Consider the following 23,622-nt stretch of genomic DNA (forward strand, 5'->3'; position numbering starts at 1 on the left):
CACTGACTCTTAAATGAACTTTCATCCCAACCCATTTAGTTTTGTTTTTTTAGTTATAAGAACAAAGAGTCAGCTTCTGGTTGCAGAGGATCTTAGATTTCATTGGCATAAAGTAGCTATGATGTGACGTCACCGTGGTTATGCACAAAGCCAACAACTAGCCAGCATTTCTAGAAATGCAAAGCTCTTTCCTTCTAGATTCTTAGATAGAAGATTCCATTGCCTATGTAACAAGGGGAGGAGGGCCAGTTTACTTTTTAGTCTTACTCACATGGTCCACAACATGAATCTTGGGAGACTCCCTTCTCTACACTGGTTTCCCACTTCCCCAGGAGGACTGAGGAGTTTGGAGATCATGTGTTCTGGCAGCATGGAATTCCATGACAGTCACTCAGACAGGTGTTTCTTTCTTTTTTTTTAATTTAAATTTCTTTTAAAAAATTAATTTTTATTGGAGTATAGTTGCTTTACAATGTTGTGTTAGTTTCTTCTGTACAGCAAAGTGAATCAGCTATACATATACATATATCCACTCTTTTTTGGGTTTCTTTCCCATTTAGGTCACCGCAGAACACTGAATAGAGTTCCCTGTGCTATACAGTAGGTTCTCATTAGTTATCTATTTTATACATGGTATCAATAATGTATATATGTCAATCCCAATCGCCCAATTCAGCCCACCTTCCCCCCTTTCCCCCTTGGTATCCATACGTTTGTTCTCTACATCTGTGTCTCTATTTCTGCTTTGCAAATAAGATCATCTATACTATTTTTCTAGATATACAAGGCAACATTACTCAGGTGTTTCTGACATACAAAGGTCTTCACAGAAGCCTTTACATCTTTGTTCCTTAGGCTGTAGATGATGGGGTTGAGCATGGCAGTCACCACCCCATAGAAGAGGCAGATGAGCTTGCCTGAAAGGTCCTGTTTATCTGTCCCCAGTGGGTCCTTAGACTTGGGCTTGGCATACATAAAGACAATGGTCCCATAGAATATGATCACAACTGTGAGGTGGGCAGAGCAGGTGGAGAAGGTCTTTTTCCTCCCCTCTGCTGAGGGGATCCTTAGGATGGTAGCAATGATGAAGACATAGGAGAAAAAGATGAACAGAACTGGGATGCCCAGGAAGATAATAACTGTTATCCTCAGACTGGTCACATTGATGGAGATGTCAGCACAGGCCAACTTCAGGACAGCCAGGATCTCACAGGTGAAGTGGTTGATGACAGTGTCCCCACAGAAGGGCAGCTTCACAGCCTGGGATGTCTGAACTACAGAGTTGGTGATACCAGCTGCCCAGGAGCCAGCAGCCATGGGCACGTAGGCAGCCTTGCTCATGACCACAGAGTACCTCAGGGGGTTGCAAATGGCCACGGAGCGATCAAACGCCGTCATGCCCAGAAGCACACACTCTGTGGCCCCCATGGCAAAGGAGAGGAACATCTGCACAGCACATGCTGAGAAGGGGATGGTTTTCCTGGGGGTCAGGAAGCTGTCAAGGATGAGGGGGACTGAGGAGGTTGTGTAGCAGATGTCCAGGAAGGAGAGGTTCCTCAGGAAGAAGTACATGGGCTTGTGTAGGCGGGAGTCCAGGATGGTCACCAGGATGAGGACCCCGTTGCCCAGCAGGGTCACCAGGTACATGAGCAGGATGAGCACAAAGAACGTTTTCTCCAGCCTTGGGTGGGCTGAGAGGCCCAGGAGAATGAACCCCACCAGGGGGGAGGTCTGACTGGACCTGTCCATGGTGCCTCCGATCTATCACCTGAAGGAAGTCTCTGAGGTCAATCTCAGCACTCTCTGACTCCAAAAGTGCCTGGGCAGCAGGGCAAAAATCTTCACCCTGCTGAGCAACTGGAGAAGAGCTCTGACAATTCTGTCATGTCTAAGGGGTTCTAGAAAAAATATAGTAGAGATCAGTATTTAACTTGTTTTCAGTAAGAATGAAGAGTTAATGTGGATTAACTCATCTGCAGGTGACAATTTTTAAAACTGGGCAAATGATTTTTTTTAAATAAATTTATTTTTATTTAAATTTTTTTTGGCTGCCTTGGGTCTTCGTTGCTGCACGCAGGCTTCCTCTGGTTGCGGCGAGTGGGGGTTACTCTTTGTTGTGGTGCACGGGCTTCTCATTGCAGTGGCTTCTCTTGTTGCGGAGCATGGGCTTTAGGTGCGTGGGCTTCAGTAGTTGTGGCACACGGGCTCAGAAGTTGTGGCTCACAGGCTCTAGAGCACAGAAAACCAGGCAAATGATTTAAAATATCTGTGTAGGGCTTCCCTGGTGGCGCAGTGGTTGAGAGTCCACCTGCCGATGCAGGGGACTCAGGTTCGTGCCCTGGTCCGGGAAGATGCCATGTGCCGCGAAGCGGCTGGGCGTGTGAGCCATGGCCGCTGAGCCTGCGCGTCCGGAGCCTGTGCTCTGCGGCGGGAGAGGCCACAACGGTGAGAGGCCCGCGTACCGCAAAAAAAAAAAAAAAAAAAAAAATCTGTGTAAAGCACTAGTGAGGTAAATAATACAACAAAGAATCATAGGGTCATAACTCTGGGGGAAAAAAGGAATTCAAAGAAGTATATCCAGCATTTGAGGCTATGTTTCAACTAGGGCATTTGCAGCTTCTGGAGGTGGCCACTGAAAGGCCAAGAAGAACTACGCATAGCCTCCTGGAGGTGGGAACAGGTTTTGAAGTGCAAGGCCCACTGTGAATGGCTCCTAACTAAACCTCCTCCCTTTGGTAGGGAACCCAAAGGGCAGCACCACAGGAATGAGTGAATCAGAAAGAAACATGCATTTACAAGTGCTGTAGCTCAGCTTCAAATCAAGCCCTGAAATTGGATTGAGATGGTCCCAAATTTTTGATGCTCCCAAATAACCTAACAGAAGCAAACATAAATCTACCTTGAAGGAAGGCAATATCACCCAGTCTCTAAATCATGTCTACAAGTAATTTTGCAAATACAACATCCGGCACACATTGAAAAAGAATAAGGCACACAGGAGACAAGATGACATAAATGAAAACCAAGAGGAAAAAAAAGAAAATCAAGCCTCTTCTCTTAGGGGTAGGTGGGAGCCTGCAGTTCCTCTTCCCTGGTGTTGCCTGTTGAGAGAATTAACCCAGACACAGCGCCAAGGTCTTAACCTCCGGTTGATCCTTTTGTACATTTGGGGTTCAAGTGAGCCTCTTGTGCACTGTGGCCAAGTTGAGGGAGAGTTTGACTGAATGTCCCTTCTTTTCTTCATTCTCCATCTGCCTCACCAGAGGCCCTGGCTTCTCCCTAAGACTGTTCACAGAGCCCTGAGTCCTGCTCGGTCAGGCCTTCTTTCTGGGAAGCTTGAATCTCTCCTCAGACTTCTAAGAGCTCCCCAAACTAGGATTTATTCTGGACCAGTGAAAAACTGTAGGTGACACTGAGGATGTTGGGCATTTGGTTTTATTTGCTCTGTATCAAAAATATTCATGAACTTCCCAGATCTCCATCTGTTCAACTGCTCTCAGTCATCCAGCCCCTGCCTCAATTATACGGGGGCACTTCCTGCCTGGGGAGCTCTGAGACACTCCTCTGGCGGTGCTCAGCACTGTAGTTGTGACCAAGTCAGTGCCACAATAATTCAATTCAGGTGGACATATATATTGAGCATCTGTGCTGAGCCAGGCATAATTCTAGGTGCTGGGATCACAGCAAAGACAGTCACAGCCCGTAAACTCAAAGAGCTCAAAATCTAGTAGAGGAAATAGTCATGCAAAAAGTCACACACACAAGTGATTATATCATCCTCATCCTTATCAACCCAAACGATCGCTCTGATGCTACTGACAACAGGCCTTAGGATCTATTTCACAATCTGCTCTCTTTCCAATGTGGAAAGACCCTTGCTGCATTCCGCACAGTCCTCTGGCCTGCATTTAGCTCCCTGAATGACGTGGGGTGCTGTACTTCCTGGCAAGGCTCACTGCACTTTGAAGTAGTTCCCCTTTGATACTGAGCCAAAATCTGCTCCTTTGCAACATTAATCCCTCTTCCACAGACAGCCCTCCAAGTGTCTAGAAATAGCTTGGCTTCAGCATGAAGATAAACAAGAGTCCATCTCCCTTTTTCTCCCAGGGCCTTAAAACAGATACATCTCTCACACGGGCAAATGTGCCAGCCAGGAACTGACTACAAAGGCTGGTCAGCACTGACAACGGCCCCCAGCTTGAGGATGGCTCACGTGCCGCCCTGCTAGGTGGATGTGTGTGCTGGGGCAGTAAATGAGTCCCAGGCTGGGGTTTCACTCTACATCAGCCAGCCCTCCAACCTCTCCCCAAAACCTGGATCCTGTGAAGAAGATATTCCCGCCATGTCATCACCACGAGATCCAGAATCGTGGCTCGTTATTGTCGCTGGACTTTGGATTCTTAACCACAAAACAAGAAACAGCACCACCCCACACACCAGTCTCAATCAAGAAGAGACCACTGTGTGAGAAGAAGGTTAGGACTGCGGGGTCCCAGGCAAGACCTTTCCCCTCGGCACAAAGTGGGGTGAGGGCAGAGGACCTCAGGGACATTTGAGGTTTGATGGGTCTATCTGACTCTGTGAGAATAACATCATATCAGTGAAAGGGCTTTCCACCTCCCCTTTTCAACTCCATTCCATTACAATCAAGTCTGACGGCCAAAATGCAGCCACATGAACGAAACTTTTGGTGTGATCAAATCCTGTGCTTACCTTTATAAGAGACATGGTGAGCAAGAAGGATCTGCTTCCTAAGAGTTGGGAAGAGGTCACATGTCAGAAATAGCGATACCAAGTGGGAAACATCAGGGTGAGGGCTCGGAATGTGTGACAGGTGAAGGGTCCAGCCAGTCCTCTGCCCTCCACCTGTCTCCTGTGTTCAGGGTGCAATCTCCAAAGAACTGGCCATCGCCCTTAGAAGATCATTTAAATTCCAGTCTGTTCTTCAGGACCATTTTAGTCCCTGAAGTCATTTAAAGTTTGGAAAGTGAGTTGACTCAGTTTAGAAACTTTGTATCCTTCTGGGATTGCATCTCCAAGATCCAATTGTGTTGAAGGCACTGGAGGAAGTTTACTGCCTGCTTCCTTTCTCCCTCCCTCCTTTTCTCCCTCCCTCCCTTCCTTCTCTCTGAACATCATAATCCCATTAACAGAGTCCAGCAGCCTGCTGGTCAGAACATGACTCACTCAGACGACAAGTCTTTTCTCCTGTGCTGTAGTCAAGCCTCATTACCCCAAGTCTGTGCTTACGCAGTGGTTTTTAGGGGTCTATATTGTCCTCTGGATTTTCAACTTGTTGGATTAGGACCCTTGAAATAACCTGCCATGTTCTTCCTGAATCCTCACTTGGCATCCATCTAAGTCACTGTCCTTTCAGCAACCTATCATCTGCACACGTGCTCCCAGACCTTACGGTAGTCACGGACAGAATGTGACCCAGAACAGGGATGGGTCCAGAAAATGGGTACCCTCCTTTATCCAGCAAACGATTATTAAGTGTGCATTACGTAGAAGGCAGAAATGTGCCGAGAACCACGATCTAGAGACAGGAATGTGAAAAGAAAGTTACCAAACAAGGAAGGAAGTGCAGGCCAGGGAGAATGCCCACGCTGATGTGGCAGCCCAGAGGAGGCAGGGGCCAGACCTCCTGGAGGAGGTGAGCCAAGGTCCGTGGTGTGCTGGTGCTGGCTCGCAATTGTGCACATCTCTTCCCAACTCCGATTCAGTGACTTTGTTGGTAGCTTGAAATGGGCCATCCTGCCATCAGCAAAAAATCTAGAAACAATAAATGCTGGAGAGGGTGTGGAGAAAAGAGAACACTCTTGCACTGCTGGTGGGAACTACCATACGACCCAGCCATCCCACTACTGGGCATATACCCTGAGAAACCCAAAATTCAAAAAGAGTCATGTACCAAAATGTTCATTGCAGCTCTATTTACAATAGCCTGGAGATGGAAACAACCTAAGTGCCCATCATCGGATGAATGGATAAAGAAGATGTGGCACATATATACAATGGAATATTACTCAGCCATAAAAAGAAACGAAATTGAGCTATTTGTAATGAGGTGGATACACCTAGAGTCTGTCATACAGAGTGAAGTAAGTCAGAAAGAAAAAGACAAATATCGTATGCTAACACATATATATGGAATTTAAGAAAAAAAAAAGTCATGAAGAACCTAGGGGTAAGACAGGAATAAAGACACAGACCTACTGGAGAACGGACTTGAGGATATGGGGAGGGGGAAGGGTGAGCTGTGACAGGGCGAGAGAGAGGCATGGACATATATACACTAACAAACGTAAGGTAGATAGCTAGTGGGAAGCAGCCGCATGGCACAGGGATATCGGCTCCATGCTTTGTGACCGCCTGGAGAGGTGGGATAGGGAGGGTGGGAGGGAGGGAGACGCAAGAGGGAAGAGATATGGGAACATATGTATATGTATAACTGATTCACTTTGTTATAAAGCAGAAACTAAATTGTAAAGCAATTATACCCCAATAAAGATGTTAAAAAAAAAAGAAAAGAAATGGGCCATCCTGGGAGTGTTTATATCACAGAAATCATCAAATGCTCCAGATCAGGGCTTTTTTTGACTTGGAGATGGCAGTCGTTAAATATTCACCAGCACACCACTGGAATGGAGGAATGTCAATCTGCCCAATGAAGGGGAGTGGGTAATCATCCCAGGCAGAGGGGGCTGCATAACCAAAGACACAGAAATGAGAAAGAGCCCCAGGAGTGAGGAGTGACCAGCAGTGCAGTGTTGCTGGAGCACAAAGGGGCTGCTGATGGGGAGGAAGGCAGGGCTGGACCCAAGTTGATCTTTTGGGACATCCTGAGGAGTTAGGACTTTCTCCTGTAGGGGATGAGAAGGCACTTAGAAATTTTAAGTAAAGGTCCGACATGATGAAATTTGCATCTTAGGTTGATCCTTCTGGGCACAATGTCGAGGCAAGACTGGGGGCAGGAGGACAAGGTCTAAAGAGACAGGGAAGCACTTCAGGCAAACAAAGATAAGAACATTGACTGGGGAGTGACTGCGTGGTGAAGATGGGGAGATTCAAGAAAGGTTTGGTAAGTACAAAATATAATAGTAGATTTTGGTTGGATATAGCAGGGGGGAAAGAGGATAGAATCAATATTTCTAGCTCAAGTGATGGCTGGGTGATGGTGACACCACCAAAGTGGAGAATATCAACCAAGTTTTTGGTTTTGGGGGAGAAGATGAATTCATTTTGGAGTATAGTGTGTTTGAGGAACTTCCAGCTAGAGATGGGGGAGATGTCTGAGCTGGAGACTCATCAATTTATCCATCACTTAGGGAGAGTGGCTGGAACCCTGGAGATGCTAGCACTGCTCTGCTGTCTGTAGATACAAGTCTAACTGTACTGCCACGGAAGATTGTTGGGGGCCCCCTGAAATGCAAATTCATAACATCTACATGGTTTCCTTGACCTCTGGGCCACTAGGGACCCATCCACTCTGTCATGAGAACCCTCTGAGCAAGTGGATTCTGAGGATAGGAACAAGGTTCGCTGCTTGCAGAGGAGAGAGTAAGGCCACAGAGACCAGTGACCCAGAGGAGGTCAGCAGGGGTGTGGACAGTGAAGGGTCAAAAGTCAAGAGTTAGGGGAAAGCAAGGACTGGAAGAGCAGTTGTCTCCAGAGCAGAGGAATTACAGGCAGCTGTTCTGATCCTGCATAAAAAAACACCCTCCTTCCTCCTGGATTCCTTAGAAGGAATAACTGGGACCCCAATCCTAGGAAAAGTCTAGATAGACCAGTGCTTCTCAGACAGTAGCATGCATCAGAATCACCTAGAGGAATTGTTAAAACACAGACTGGAAACACATAGGCACACACGCACACACATATAGGTGCATGTGCAGGCTGCTGGGCCCCACCCACAGAGATTGATTTAGTAGGCCCCGGGAAAGGCCCAGGAATCTGCATTAACAAGTTCCCAGGTGATGCCGACGCTGCCCTCTGTCACACTGAGTAGCCCAGGGTTAGGCTTCTTACTAACTCAGTGTGTAGGGTCTCAGGGCATTGAAATTTGAGGTATTGCAGAAGATGCTTCTCCTCATTATTCCTCATTGTCTAGGGAAGGCTCGGACAGACCAGCCAAGGGAATACTGGGTTTTCATCGGCCAAGAGAAAGCTTTGTGTGTCAGAAATCTCCTTTCTACGAGTGTGTTTGTGTGTATGTGTGTAAATGTGAGTTTGCCATAGATAATTGGACCAGAGGGGTAGTCTGAACTCCACCAACCCCAGCATTTCCTGGGAGGCATCTGTTTATTGTGGCTTTCTAAGGACAAATGTGGACATGACACCCCACGAGATTCATAAGGTCTGTAACCAGATCCCTGATCAAAACACTTTGAGATTCTGTTGGGAGTCGTGAGTAACAGCACATTCTCTGTAAAGGTGGAAAAGAACCACCACCATTTTGAGATAATACCAGGGCTGGAATCAGGTGCTATAAAGGTCAGAGAGACAGAACTTCCCTGAAGAGGGAGAAGGGAAGGGGTGGAAGGGAGGGGGACCAAAGCACTGCCCCTTCATGGAGGGGAGCCCACTCATGCAGCAAGCACTCAGGGGAGAGGTAAGTGTATAATTTCTCATGTCTGAACGCTGGATCGTCTAGACAGTATTTGCCTGATTCGCTGCTTCATTCCAGGAAGCACCACAGTCTCTTTCTGAGGTCCCTTACATTGTTTCCATGCTCTGTACCACGAGGCGCCCTGGCCACAGGACTCACCTGACTGACCAGTGGACCCCTGTCCCAGGGGCAGTCAGCATATGGGCTGTCTGGTGGCTGATACTGGATGATGAGTAACCAAACCCCTTAGTTCTGTCTCTTACGAGCTTGAACTCAAAACACCAGGACAGAGTCAGCAGCTGGTGTAAGGAAGGAAGAACAGGAAGGAGAAACCAGAGTAACACAAAGAAAGCGGGTAGTGAGGAGAGGCCTGGCCTGTGGGAGCTGAAGCTGAGTCACAGGGACAGTCCCTGTGACACACCTGGGGCAGTCCCCCCTGGAGTTGGGGGACAGAGAGTTCTGCCACAGAGGGACCAGCAGGAGCCACTCAGATCCTGATTGACAGTCCAGTGCCTGTTCAACCATGAGGCCCGACTGTGCCACTGTCCCCCATGAACCCCAAGACATCCCCTAACCCTTGAGGAAGCCCAAGCGTGAAGGAGGGGGAGGCTCCTGGCATTTAGAGAGCAGAGGTCAAAGATGCTAGACATCCCAAATACGAGTCACTGCAGCCCAGCGAAGGAGGGTCCTTCCACCCGCTTACATCCAAGTATCCCTCGTACCTACTTCATGGGGCTTGGTGAGCATTAGATAAGATTAAGAAAACAGTTGTAAATTAATGGCAACCCATATTAATATTAATACCTCACCATTATCTCAAATACAACAAATCAAACTGGCCATAAACTCCCTCAATCACAGAAACTATCTCTTAGTCATATCTCTATTTCTAGTAACCAGCCTGGAGCTGGGCACAAAGATGTAGAGAAACTGTACACAGAAATGTCAGAGACAACGCTGTAGCCACCCTACCTCCACCAGCCCAGACAGGCTCTCCTCCTAACTTCCTCCAGGTCTTTCTTCCCGTTCACAAGATCTGGGAATTTACCCATTGTTCATTTTCCTCTCTTCTGCATGTCCCACCCCAGATCTATCTCTAAATCCTATCATTTCTTCCTCCTAAACGTCTCCCAGGGCCACTCTCTCCTCCATCCCTGTTATTGTCACCCTGGGCTAGTTCTGCCTGCTCCTCCCGTGACCAGCCCCCTGGACAGCTTTGTGACATTCTCAGTCTTGCCTCAGTCTCTGGATGTTCCCACTCTGCTGGACATTCTCTGAAGGCAAAGACTCGCTTCTGGCCATCGTGTCGCCCACTCACCCCTACCCTTTGGTACCTGGCACAAGGCCTGGCACACATGACATGTTTGTAGCATAGGGATTGTTCAGAGTGGAGGGCAGGCTGTTGGGGGAGAGAGAGGGTGAGGGAGGCGGGGGGAAGAAAGAGAGAGAAAGAGAGAGAGAGCGAGAGAGCGAGAGAGCGAGAGCGAGAGCGAGAGCGAGAGCGAGAGCGAGAGCGAGAGCGAGAGAGAGAGAGAGAGAGAGAGAGAGAGAGAGCGCACCCTGGGTCACCCAGTGGAGGGGAGGAGATGCCTAGGTGGCCAGGAATCTGTCCAAAGTTCCCAGGAATGTTTGAATTCACTGAGGCCCAGCTCTTTTTCCCTTCGAGGCTCTTTTTAGGGCCAATGACAGAGCCAACTGTTGGCTCCTGGACCAATTGTGATCAAAGCCCGGGAGAACTCTGATTACCTGGCTAGAGAACATTCTAAGCTGAGGTTTCCATTCCTAGTGAGAGGGGAGTTTTGGGTAGACTTCACAACATTGTCTAATTGGATCTATGAGGTGAAGTCTAAATTCCGAGCCTCTCACCAAACTTTAAATTGCTTCTGGGATAGGGCCTGGCCCCAAAGCAACCCAGCTCTAAACTCCTGAGAGAGTCATCGTGGGACCCTCTGGAGAGCAGTACGGAGCACAGAGAAGGGGGTACTGGCCCAGGGCTTGGGCAAGGCTTGCCCGCCCACCCTGCAGCGCCATCTCCTCTGGGCTGGGGTACCGGGCTGAGTCTCAGCCTTGAGAGTCAGCCCTCGTCTCCTTGTCTCATTGAGCCCCAAGGGCAGGCAAGGACACTGTGAGTAGCTGTAGCTTCTGTGCACTGCAAGCTGTGGCTGCACTTTGGAGCCCTCTACACCCAGAAGACAGTCACTTCTCCTGGCCCCTGGTAAACTGGCAAGCAAGAGACCCAGCCTACAAGGGACCCTGGATACTGCCGGGTGACCTCTACAGCTAGTTCTTCACCAGCTGGGAGGAAAAAAGAGTCTGATGCAAAGAGGGCTGAGCATAGAGGAGGCAGGGAGGAGGGGTGAGGGAACAAGGCAACTGTTTCCAAAAGCTCTGAAGGTTGCTGTTGTAGCAAGGGAGCAGATGTGTTTTGCATAAGCCCAGGAGGCAGACTTAGGACCAGTGGAGGAAGGGATAAGTTAGAAAAGGGCACATATCAGGTCCCTGAAGAACTCTAATTAACAGCCCAGACTTCCCGACAACAACACTGGAGGCCGTGAGCACTCCCACCATTATTCAAAATGTTCAAACAGAAGCCAAGAAATCACCTCCTGAAGACAGGACCCCTGTAACAAGAAGGTGGGTTAGAGAAGAGGACCTGATGGGTTTAATATCTGAAGATTCTGCCAAGCTTTAAATTCTGTACTCCCTGACAGTAAAGCAGCCTTTCTCTAAAATTGATTCTGCGTCCCTTAATTCCTGACATCCTGAGATAACCTCTTTTGGACACTGTATCATTACCAAGTAGAAAACAAGCACCCCTTCTTCAGGTCCACGTGCAATTCACAAACCTCTCTTGGCCTCAGTTTCTCTACCTTTAAACCAGAGATGGTTTAATGGCGTCAGTGATTCCCAAGACTGGTGTACATCAGAGGTACATGGAGAGCATTTATTTAAAAGAGAAAACCAAAACACTGATCTTTAAGACCATCTACAAAGGTAGGACCCAGCAATCTGAACTTTTTTTCATTTTCTTACACTATATTTTCAATTTTTTTGGTTTACAATTTCTTCCTCTATTTTTTTTCTCTTTTTTCTTTTTACTGAACTATAGTAGATTTACAATATTGTGTTAGTTTCAGGTGTATAGAAAAGTGATTCAGATATATATATATGTATGTATATATATGTCTATGAATATATATGTGTGTGTGTATATATATATTCTTTTTCAGATTCTTTACTGTTATAGATTATTACAAGATACTGAATATAGTTCCCTGTGCTATACAGTAAATCCTTGTTATTTATCTGTTTTATATATAGTAGTATATATCTGTTAATCTCATATTCCTAATCTATCGCTCCCCCTCCCCCACTTTTCCCCTTTGGTAACCATAAGTTTGTTTTATATGTCTGTGAGTCTGTTTCTGTTTTGTAAATAAGTTCATTTGCATTATTTTTAGATTCCACATATAAGTGATATCATATAATATTTGTTTTTCTCTGTCTGACATACTTCACTTAGTATGAAAATCTCTAGGTCCATCCATGTTGTTGCAAATGGCAATACTTCCTTCTTTTTTATGGCTGAGTAATATTCCATTCTATATATGTACCACATCTTCTTTACCCATTCATCTGTTGATGAACACCTGGGTTGCTTCCATGTCTTGGCTATTGTAAATAATGCTCCTATGAACACTGGGGTGCATGAATCTTTTCAAATTACAGTTTTCATGTTTTCCAGATTTATGCCCAGGAGTGGGATTGCTGGATCATATAGCAACTCTATTTGTAGTTTTTAAAGGAATCTCCATACTGTTCTCCATAGTGGCTGTACCAAGTTACATTCCCACCAACAGTGTAGGAGGGTTCCCTTTCCTCCAAACCCTCTCTGGCATTTATTATTTGTAGACTTTTTGATCATGGCCATTCTGACTGGTATGAGGAGATACCTCATTGTAGTTGTGATTTGCATTTCTCTAATGATTAGTGATGTTGAGCATCCTTTCACGTGTTTGTTGGCAATCTGTATATCTTCTTTGGAGAAATGTCTGTTTAGGTCTTCTGCCCATTTTTGGATTGGGTTGTTTGTTTTTCTGATATTGAGCTGCACAAGCTGCTTGTAAATTCTGGAGATTAATCCTTTGTCAGTTGCTTCATTTGCAAATATTTTCTCTCATTCTGATGGTTGTCTTTTCGGCTTGTTTATGGTTTCCTTTGCTGTGCAAAAGCTTTTAAGTTTCATTAGGTCCCATTTGTTTATTTTGTTTTTATCTCCATTTCTCTAGGAGGTGGGTCAAAAAGGATCTTGCTGTGATTTATGTCATACAGTGTTCTGCCCATGTTTTCCTCTAAGAGTTTTATAGTGTATGGCCTTACATTTAGGTTTTTAATCCATTTTGAGTTTATTTTTGTGTATGGTGTTAGGGAGTGTTCTAATTTCATTCTTTTACATGTAGCTGTCCAGTTTTCCCAGCACCACTTATTGAAGAAGCTGTCTTTTCTCCATTGTATATTCTTGCCTCCTTCATCAAAAATAAGGTGACCATATGTGCATGGGTTTATCTCTGGGCTTTCTATCCTGTTCCGTTGATCTATATTTCTGTCTTTGTGCCAGTACCATACTGTCTTGATTACTGTAGCTTTGTAGTTTAGTCTGAAGCCCAGGAGCCTGATTCCTCCAGCTCTGTTTCTCTTTCTCAAGATTGCTTTGGCTATTCGGGGTCTTTTGTGTTTCCATACAAATTGTGAAATTTTTTGTTCTAGTTAAGTGAAAAATGCCATTGGTAGTTTGATAGAGATTGCACTGAATCTGTAGATTGCTTTGGGGAGTACAGTCATTTTCACAATGTTGATTCTTCCAATCCAAGAACATGGAATCTCTCCATCTGTTTGTATCATCTTTAATTTCTTTCATCAGTGTCTTATAGCTTTCTGCATACAGGTCTTTTGTCTCCTTAGGTAGGTTTATTCCTAGGTATTTTATTATTTTTGTTACAATGGTAAATGGCATTTTCCTTAATTTCTCTTTCAGATTTTTAATCATTAATGTATAGGAATGCAAGAGATTCCTGTGCATTAATTTTGTATCCTGCTGCTCTACCAAATTCATTGATTAGCTCTAGTAGTTTTCAGGTAGCATCTTTAGGATTCTCTATGTATAGTATCATGTCATCTGCAAACAGTGACAGTTTTACTTCTTCTTTTCTCATCTGGATTCCTTTTATTTCTTTTTCTTCTCTGATTGCTGTGGCTAAAACTTCCAAAACTATGTTGAATAACAGTGGTGAGAGTGGACAACCTTGTCTTGTTCCTAATCTTAGAGGAAATGGTTTCAGTTTTTCACTATTGAGAACAATGTTGGCTGTGGGTTTGTCATATCTGGCCTTTATTATGTTGAGGTAAGTTCCCTCTATGCCTACCTTCTGGAGAGTTTTTATCATAAATGGCTGTTGAATTCTGTCAAAGGCTTTTTCTGCATCTATTGAGATTATCATATGGTTTTTCTCCTTCAGTTTGTTAATATGGTGTATCACATTGATTGATTTTTGTATATTGAAGAATCCTTGCATTCCTGGGATAAACCCCACTTGATCATGGTGTATGATCCTTTTAATGTGCTGTTGGATTCTGTTTGCTAGTATTCTGTTGAGGACTTTTGCATCTATGTTCATCAGTGATACTGGCCTGTAGATTTCTTTCTTTGTGACATCTTTGCTTTTGGTATCAGAGTGATGGTGGCCTCGTAGAATGAGTTTGGGAGTGTTCCTCCCTCTGCTATATTTTGGAAGAGTTTGAGAAGGATAGGTGTTAGCTCTTCTCTAAATGTTTGACAGAATTCACCTGTGAAGCCATCTGGTCCTGGGCTTTTGTTTGTTGGAAGATTTTTAATCACAGTTTCAATTTCACTGCTTGTGATTGGTCTGTTAATATTTTCTATTTCTTCCTGGTTCAGTCTCAGAAGGTTGTGCTTTTCTAAGAATTTGTCCATTTCTTCCAGGTTGTGCATTTTATTGGCATATAGTTGCTTGTAATAATCTCTCATGATCCTTTGTATTTCTGCAGTATCAGTTTTTACTTCTCCTTTTTCATTTCTAATTCTGTTGATTTGAGTCTTCTCCCTTTTTTTCTTGATGAGTCTGGCTAATGGTTTATCAATTTTGTTTATCTTCTCAAAGAACGAGCTTTTAGTTTTATCGATCTTTGTTATTGTTTCCTTCATTTCTTATTCATTTATTTCTGATCTGATCTTTATGATTCTTTCCTTCTGCTAACTTTGGTTTTTTTTTTGTTCTTCTTTCTCTAATTGCTTTAGGTGTAAGGTTAGGTTGTTTATTTGAGATTTTTCTTGTTTCTTGATGTAGGATTGTATTGCTATAAACTTCCCTCTTAGAACTGTTTTTGTTGCATCCCATAGGTTTGGGTCATCGTGTTTTCATTGTCATTTGTTTCTAGGTATTTTTTGATTTCCTCTTTGATTTCTTCAGTGATCTCTTCATTATTTAGTAGCGTATTCTTTAGCCTCCATGTATTTCTATTTTTTACAGTTTTTTTTCCTGTGATTGTTATCTAGTCTCATAGCGTAGTGATCAGAAAAGATACTTGATACAATTTCAATTTTCTTAAATTTACCAAGGCTTGATTTGTGACCCAAGATATGATCTATCCTAGAGAATGTTCCATGAGCACTTGAGAAGTGTATTCTGTTGGTTTTGGATGGAATGTCTTATAAATATCAATTAAGTCCATCTTGTTTAATCTGTCATTTAAAGCTTGTGTTTCCTTATTTATTTTCATTTTGGATGATCTGTCCATTGGTGAAATTGGGGTGTTAAATTCCCCTAGTATTATTGTGTAACTGTCGATTTCCCCTTTTATGGCTGTTAGCATTTGCCTTATGTATTGAGGTGCTCCTATGTTGTGTGCATAAATATTTTCAATTGTTATATCTTCTTCTTGGATTGATCCCTTGATCATTATGTAGTGTCCTTCTTTGTCTCTTGTAATAGTCTTTATTTTAAAGTCTATTTTGTCTGATATTAGAATTGCTACTCCAACTTTCTTTTGATTTCCAATTGAATGGAGTATCTTTTTCCATCCTATCACTTTCAGTCTGTAGGTGTCTCTAGGTCTGAGGTGGGTCTCTTGTAGACAGCACATATACGGGTCTTGTTTTTGTAGCCATATAGCCAGTCTATGTTTTTTGGTTGGAGCATTTAATCCATTTACATTTAAGGTAATTATCAATATGTATGTTCCTATTACCATTTTCTTAATTGTTTTGGGTTTGTTATTGTACGTCTTTTCCTTCTCTTGTGTTTCCTGCCTGGAGAAGTTCCTTTAGCATTTGTTGTAAAGCTGGTTTGGTGGTGCTGAATTCTCTTAGCTTTTGTTTGTCTGTAAAGGTTTTAATTCTTCCGTCGAATCTGAATGAGATCCTTGCTGGGTAGAGTAATCTTGGTTGTAGGTTTTTCCTTTTCATCACTTTAAGTATATCCTGCTACTTCCTTCTGGCTTGCAGAGTTTCTGCTGAGAGATCAGTTGTTAACCTTATGGGGATTCCCTTGTATGTTATTTGTTGCTTTTCCCTTGCTGTTTTTAATATTTTTTCTTTGTATTTAATTTTTGATATTTTGATTAATATGTGTCTTGGCATGTTTCTCCTTGGATTTATCCTGTATAGGACTCTCTGTGCTTCCTGGACTTGATTGACTATTTCCTTTCCCATATTCGGGAAGTTTTCAACTATAATCTCTTCAAATATTTTCTCAGACCCTTTCTTTTTCTCTTCTTCTGGCACCCCTATAATTTGAATGTTGGTGTGTTTAATGTTGTCCCAGAGGTCTCTGAGACTGTCCTCAACTCTTTTCATTCTTTTTTCTTTATTCTGCTCTGTGGTAGTTATTTCCACTATTTTATCTTCTAGGTCACTTATCTGTTCTTCTGCCTCAGTTATTCTGCTATTGATTCCTTCTAGAGAATTTTTAATTTCATTTATTGTGTTGTTCATTATTGTTTGCTCTTTAGTTCTTCTAGGTCCTTGTTAAACGTTTCTTGTATTTTCTCCATTCTATTTCCAAGATTTTGGATCTTTACTATCATTACTCTGAATTCTTTTTCAGGTAGACTGCCTATTTCCTCTTCACTTGTTTGGCCTGGTGGTTTTTTACCTTGCTCCTTCATCTACTGTGTATTTCTCTGTCTTCTCATTTTGCTTAACTTACTGTGTTTGGGGTCTCCTTTTTGCAGGCTGCAGGTTCGTAGTTCCCGTTGTTTTTGGTGTCTCCCCCCAGTGGGTAAGGTTGGTTCTGTGGGTTGTGTAGGCCTTCTGGTGGAGGGGACTGGTGCCTGTGTTCTGGTGGATGAGGCTGGATCTTGTCCTTATGGTGGGCAGGACCATGCCTGGTGGTGTGTTTTGGGGTGTGTGTGAACTTATTATGATTTTAGGCAGCCTCTCTGCTAATGGGTGGGGTTCTGTTCCTGTCTTGCTAGTTGTTTGGCATGGGGTGTCCAGCACTGGAGCTTGCTGGTCGTTGAGTGGAGCTGGGTCTTAGCATTGAGATGGAGATCTCTGGGAGTGCTTTTGCCAACTGAGAGCTCTATTACATGGGGCTGGGAGGTCTCTGGTGGTCGAATGTCCTGAACTTGGCTCTCCCACCTCAGAGGCTCAGGTCTGACACCCAGCTGGAGCACCAAGACCCTGACAGCCACACAGCTTTTGGGAAGTCTGAGGTCTTCTGCCAGTGTTGAGTAGGTGTTCTGTAGGAGTTGTTCCACACGTAGATGTATTTTTGATGTATTTGTGGGGAGGAAGGTGATCTCCACGTATTACTCCTCCACCATCTTGAAGGTCCTCTTGGCATGCTTTTGAGGTTCATTGGTTGTAAAATGTATCAGTAGTTTGCTTCTTTTTATTATAGAATAGTATTCCATTGTATAGTTGTACCACATTGTGCTTATCTATTCACCCATTGATCAACATTTGGATTGTTCCCAGTTTTCGGCTATTACGAGTAATGCTGCTATTTAACATTTATATACACAACTTTGTGTGGAATTGGTGGGTTATATGATACAGGTGTGTTTAACTCTAAGAAACTGCTAAACTGTTTTTCCAAAGTGATTGTAACATTTTAAATACCCATGAAGCAATATATGACAGTTCCAATTTCTCCACATCATCACCAACACTTGGTGTTATTAGTCTTTCCAATACAGCTCTTCTAGTGGTTGTGCAATAGTATGTCATTGTAGTTTTAATTTGCATTTCCCTGATGGCTACTGATATTGAGCATCTTTTCATGTGCTTTTTAGCCACTGACATACCTTTTGGTGAAGATATTTTAATTGGGTTGTTTGTCTTTTTATTATGTCATATGTAAGAGTTCTTTTATGTAGCCTAGATATAAGACCTTTATCATATATATAATTTGCAGTCCTTTTATTTGTCTTTTTATTTGTCAGTCCTTTTTATTTGTCTTCATTTTTATGGTGTCATTTAAAAAGCAAAAGTTTTAAATTTTGTAGTATATTTTAAAATTTGGTGTCTTATTTAAGAAATCTTTACTTAACCCAAGGTCACAAATATTTTCTCCTATGTTTTCTTCTAGAAGATGTATGATTTTAGGTTTTACATTTAGGTCTGTGATCCATTCTGAGTTAATTTTTTGTATGGTGTGAGGCAAGGATCGCATTAATTTTTTACTTATGAATATCCAACTGTTTCAGCACCATCTGTTGAAAAGACTATCTTTTCCCCCATTGGATTGCTTTGGTAACTTTTTTTTTTTTTTTTGCAGTACGCGGGCCTCTCACTGTTGTGGTCTCTCCCGTTGCGGAGCACAGGCTCCGGACGTGCAGGCTCAGTGGCCATGGCTCACGGGCCCAGCCACTCCGCGGCATGTGGGATCCTCCCGGACCAGGGCACGAACCCGTGTCCCCTGCATCGGCAGGCGGACTCTCAGCCACTGCGCCACCAGGGAAGCCCCCTTTGGTAACTTTCTTAAAAGTGAACAGATCATAGATATAAGGACTAAATTCTGGACTTCTTTTTTTTTTTGTCATCTTAAAAACATGGAATGTGCACTTTCCCAGACTTCAAGATTTAAAGTCATATCGGCAGCTCCCCAGCACTGGGCAGCAGGAAGCTTATCCTGCCTACTGATGAAGCAACAAAAGTTTCAGGCTTCCTAACTGACATTTACAGGGTGCCTTCAAGTAGTGAGTGTCGTGTGAGGATCTAGAAAGCATGATGAACAAAACAAACACAAAACCAGAGACAGAAAGAAATCGACTAGAGAAAATGGCACTATTTTGTAGCTAAGGCTCTAGAGCCCACAAGCCACAACTACTGAGCCCACGTGCCACAGCTACTGAAGCCCGCATGCCTAGAGCCTGTGCTCTGCAACAAGAGAAGCCACGACAATGAGAAAGCCCACGCACAGCAACAAAGACCCAACACAGCCAAAAAATAAATAAATTTATTTTTTTTAAAAAAAGAGTATTTCTCAAGTGCAGGGAGGATTCTTTATATGAAGTGTATGTGCGTACAGTCTGCAAGTTAGGAAAGTTTCTTAAACGCTATGCTTCATTTCTCCATTTGTAAACTGCAGCTACTAATAGGGTTATTAAAAATTACATGGGTTAATACATATTAAGTGCTTAGAAGATGATCTGGGACATAATGATTGCTCGAATAAATAACAGCTATTATTATTAAGCATGCACTTTCATGTACATGATGGTGAGCTTTCTACTGAGAAACTTGGCTTAAAACAGCAGCATAAGGGAAATAGTTATGAGACACTGGAATAGATAGTCAAAGAAACTGACAACATTGCTCTAAATCTACTTTAAAAAAAAAAAAGTAAGGCCTTCTGTGGTGGCGCAGTGGTTAAGAATCCGCCTGCCAATGCAGGGGACATGGGTTCGAGCCCTGGCTCGGGAAGATCCCACATGCCGCAGAGCAACTAAGCCCGTGCACCACAACTACTGAGCCTGCCCTCTAGAGCCTGTGAGCCACAACTACTGAGCCCTTGTGCCACAAGTACTGAAGCCCACACGCCTAGAGCCCATGCTCCGCAACAAGAGAAGCTACCCCAATGAGAAGTCCATGCACCGCAATGAAGAGTAGTCCCTGCTTGCTGCAACCAGAGAAAGCCTGTGCGCAGCAACAAAGACCCAACGTAGCCAAAAATAAATAAATTATATATACATATATTAATTAAAAAAAAGAAAACAAGTAAGAAAGATCCCTCTCTGTCTGAGGGAAGGATGGAATAAATGCTTCTTTAAGTGAAAAAAGTAATATGTATTCATTGTAAAATGAACAAACAAATCAAACACTACAAAGATGTAGAAACTCCCAGTACTCTTACCCAATTTGGCATTTACCATTTAAGACTTTTTCCCATTTATATATTATGCATTTTCCCACCTGTGTGGTGGTTTTGTTTTGTTTTTTTTAACAAAAATGGGATCATACCATCCAAAAAAAAAAAAAAACATGGAATGCTTCATGAATTTGTGTGTCATCCTTGCACGGGGCCATGCTAATCTTCTCTGTATAGTTCCAATTTTTGTATATGTGCTGCTGAAGTGAGCACTGGACTTTCTATTCTGTTATATCTGCTAACTTTAAACTATGGCTATTCCCAGTCATGTTGGACTTTTATGTCAAGAGACCAGCAGGCAAGGAAAGGAGTCACTATCCTAGTGGCATATAACTGATCCTGCTCATGAGGAGGAGATAGGGCTGCTTTTACACCAGGAGGGCTATTATGGGCTGAATTTTTGTGTCCCACCAAAATTCATATGCTGAATCCCTTAGAGTCTATTACCTAGGAAACCCAAACAATGACCACTGTTTTTAACAATAGGACCATATCACAGAGCTTCAGAAGCAGGTTGTCTGATTTTCAAGAGAGCCCCCATTTCAGCCCAGAAGTTATTCCATTTCAAGAAGAACACAGCTGTGGAGGTAGAAAGATGACAGCATTTCACACACACACACACACACACACACACACAAGAATGTGGCATTGCATGGAGAAAAGGCACTGTGCATTTTCCACTTTGAGGGGGCTAGGTGTGAGTATCAGGTTTCAGAATAATGCAGGAAGCCAAGAATTTGTACAAACTAATAGTACAACAAAAGGCAGCTGTGGGATTGTGGTTGGTTTAGAAGTAGTGCTCACAACTGTGGAGCAAACAAAACTACCCAAGTTGACCCAAGAAGAGCATGGTGTGGTGAATTCCAAGACGTGATGGACACTGCAAAGTTGTGATTCTAATGTGTCTAAAATTTGCTCTGTATAGTTCTAGAATTTCAATTAATTATTGAAAACTACTTGTCAAACTTTAACATGCATATAAATCGCCTGAGAATTTTGTGAAAATGCAGATTACAGTTCAGTAAATCTGGAATGGGACTGGAGATTCTGCAGTTCTAACAAGATTTCAAGTGATGTTGCTGGTGTTAGATCACACTTTGAGTAGCAAGTACCTAGGATATTCTGGTAGAATTAGTCTGGCACTGGGGCTGATTCATTCATTTGCCTAATTGATATCTGTATCCTTGTTTGAGCAAGAATTTTGAGACAGCTAAAATATTCAGATGTACATAGTAATACCTAGAGCAACCACTAGAAAAATAAGGCAAAGAGCTACAGCTAAAAAGCCAATACATAAATTAAAATGGAATTAGTTCTAAGAATTATTCAATTAACCTAAGAGACTGGAGGAAAATAGGAACAGATGAACAAAAAGTAGATGTGATAAATAGAAAACAACAAAAAATAGTAAACTAAACCCAACTATTCAGTGATTACATTAAATAGAAATGGATCAAACTTACTAATTAAAATACAGAGACTGTCAGACTGGGTAAAAAAGCAAGTCTCAACTGTATTCTGTCTAAAAGAAGCATTTAAAAAATAAAGACACATACAGGTTGAAGGTAAAAGGATGGAAAAATATATCAAGCAAACAGCTGGAGAGTTATATTAGTATCAGATAAAGTAGATTTGAAGACAAAGCATATTACCAGAATAAAGAGGGACATTTCATAAGGATAAGGTGTCAAATAATCAGGAAGACATAAAATCATGAATGTATATTCACCTAGTAACCAAGCCTCAAAATAATATGAATGAAAAACAGACATATTTAAAGGGAGAAATAGAGCCACGGTCAGAATTGGAGATTTTCATATCCTTTTCTCAGTAATTGATAGAACTAGACAAAAAAAAGTCAAAAATTAATTTGCTATGGACCATAGACCTAAACATAAAAGCTGAAAGAAACTATAAAGCTTTTATTATAAAACATAGAAAAACATCTTTGTGATTGGGGGGTAGGCAAAATTTTCTTAGAGAGGATATGGAAAGTAATAACCAAAAAAAATGTTTTAATGATAGAGTTCATCAAAATTTAAAACATCTGCTCAGCAGAAGACACTATTAAGAAAATGAACATGCAAGGCACAAACTGGTAGAATATTCACAGTACACATATCTGACAAAGGACTTGTATCTAAAATATATAAGAACTTCCTACAACTCAATATTTTTTAAAAAAACAACAGAAAACTATAATAATGGACAAAATGTTTCAACAGATAATTCACAAAGAAAGATACAGGAATGATCAATGATCACATGAAAAAGTGCTCAAGGTTACTTGTTATCAGGAAAATGATGCAGATGAAAACCACAATGAGATACAACTACACATCACCAGAGTGGGTAAAACTTTAGACTGACAACGCCAAACGCTGGCAAGAACGTGATATGAGAACTCTTGTGGTTTTTTTTTTTTTTTTTTGCAATACCCGGGCCTCTCACCATTGTGGCCTCTCCCGTTGCGGAGCACAGGCTCCTGACGTGCAGGCTCAGCGGCCATGGCTCACGGGCCCAGCCGCTCTGCGGCATGTGGGATCTTCCTGGACCGGGGCATGAACCCATGGTCCCCTGCAACGGCAGGCGGACTCTCAACCACTGCACCACTAGGGAAGCCCTCTTGTGCTTTTTTTTTTTTTTTTTAATTAGGGTATAATTGCTTTACAATGGTGTGTTAGTTTCTGCTTTATAACAAAGTGAATCAGTTATACATATACATATGTTCCCATATCTCTTCCCTCTTGCGTCTCCCTCCCTCCCACCCTCCCTATCCCACCCCTCCAGGCGGTCACAAAGCACCGAGCTGATATCCCTGTGCTATGCGGCTGCTTCCCACTAGCTATCTACCTTACGTTTGGTAGTGTATATATGTCCATGCCTCTCTCTCGTGAAAAAGAATTTTCTAATACTCTAGAGCTCTGCAAATATGGAGTAGGTCATTTGGGAATGTAGTGGGCTCTTCATCATTAGAGGAAATCAAGCTGAAACTGAAAAGCCATGCATCACTGTGGTGCAGAAAAAGATCTACAATGGGAGACAGAGTTGGACTAGATTATTTGGGGAAGCATGATCATGATATAATTCTGTGTAACATACCTAGAAGCTTAGCCAAAATGTTCAAGGACTATTAATGTCCACTGATTCCTGTGTGGACATTCACCAAGAGGGAATGATAACAAAAATATAAAATAACATAACATAAAATAGATGTTGTTTAAGAGTACAAACTTGTGACAAGTAGTAAATAACCCAGTGATCTAATGCACAGTTCAGTGAATATAGACAGCAACATTGTATCATAATTATGTAATAAATATCACAACAGCAATCATATTACAATATGTAAATGTATCAAAGTAACACATTGTACACCTTAAATTTACATGTTTTATGTCAAATATATTCAAGACCGAAAAAAAGAAAAAAGCACTGCTTTTAGTTATCTAAGAGAACTAGATTTCCAGAAGCTGTGACCCACTGTGGATTTTTGGAGACAGTCCTCTGTCTATCTTCATAAAACATCAGATTCAAACTATTAGGAACATATCAGCACTTCCAGATCACAAAATACCTTGGAGACCTCCCCAAGGTATCTCTCCATGTCCAGTGTCC

At 42.6% G+C, this 23,622-nt stretch overlaps 1 protein-coding gene and 1 non-coding gene across 2 annotated transcripts; both read right to left on the reverse strand.

Moving 5' to 3' along the window:
* Nucleotides 1-702: 702 nt before the first annotated feature.
* On the reverse strand, nucleotides 703-2,031 carry LOC113620234 (olfactory receptor 13C7-like). Its single transcript, XM_027105990.1, has one exon. It carries the CDS (start codon nucleotides 1,747-1,749, stop codon nucleotides 775-777), a length of 975 nt encoding a protein of 324 aa, XP_026961791.1. The 5' UTR covers nucleotides 1,750-2,031; the 3' UTR covers nucleotides 703-774.
* Nucleotides 2,032-20,111: 18,080 nt separating this feature from the next.
* LOC113620277 (U6 spliceosomal RNA) lies at nucleotides 20,112-20,217 on the reverse strand. The gene has a single exon (XR_003432726.1). It is a non-coding gene; the product is annotated as a U6 spliceosomal RNA (small nuclear RNA).
* Between the last annotated feature and the right edge of the window lie 3,405 nt (nucleotides 20,218-23,622).

Source organism: Aethalodelphis obliquidens, unplaced genomic scaffold (genome assembly GCF_003676395.1).
Source record: "Aethalodelphis obliquidens isolate GAN/ISIS:26980383/991018 unplaced genomic scaffold, ASM367639v1 scaffold7, whole genome shotgun sequence".
Lineage (NCBI taxonomy): Eukaryota > Metazoa > Chordata > Mammalia > Artiodactyla > Delphinidae > Aethalodelphis > Aethalodelphis obliquidens.

Bases quoted from the DNA above. Each gene is read 5' to 3' on its own strand.
- LOC113620234 (XM_027105990.1), bottom strand. From the start codon at position 1,749: ATGGACAGGTCCAGTCAGACCTCCCCCCTGGTGGGGTTCATTCTCCTG.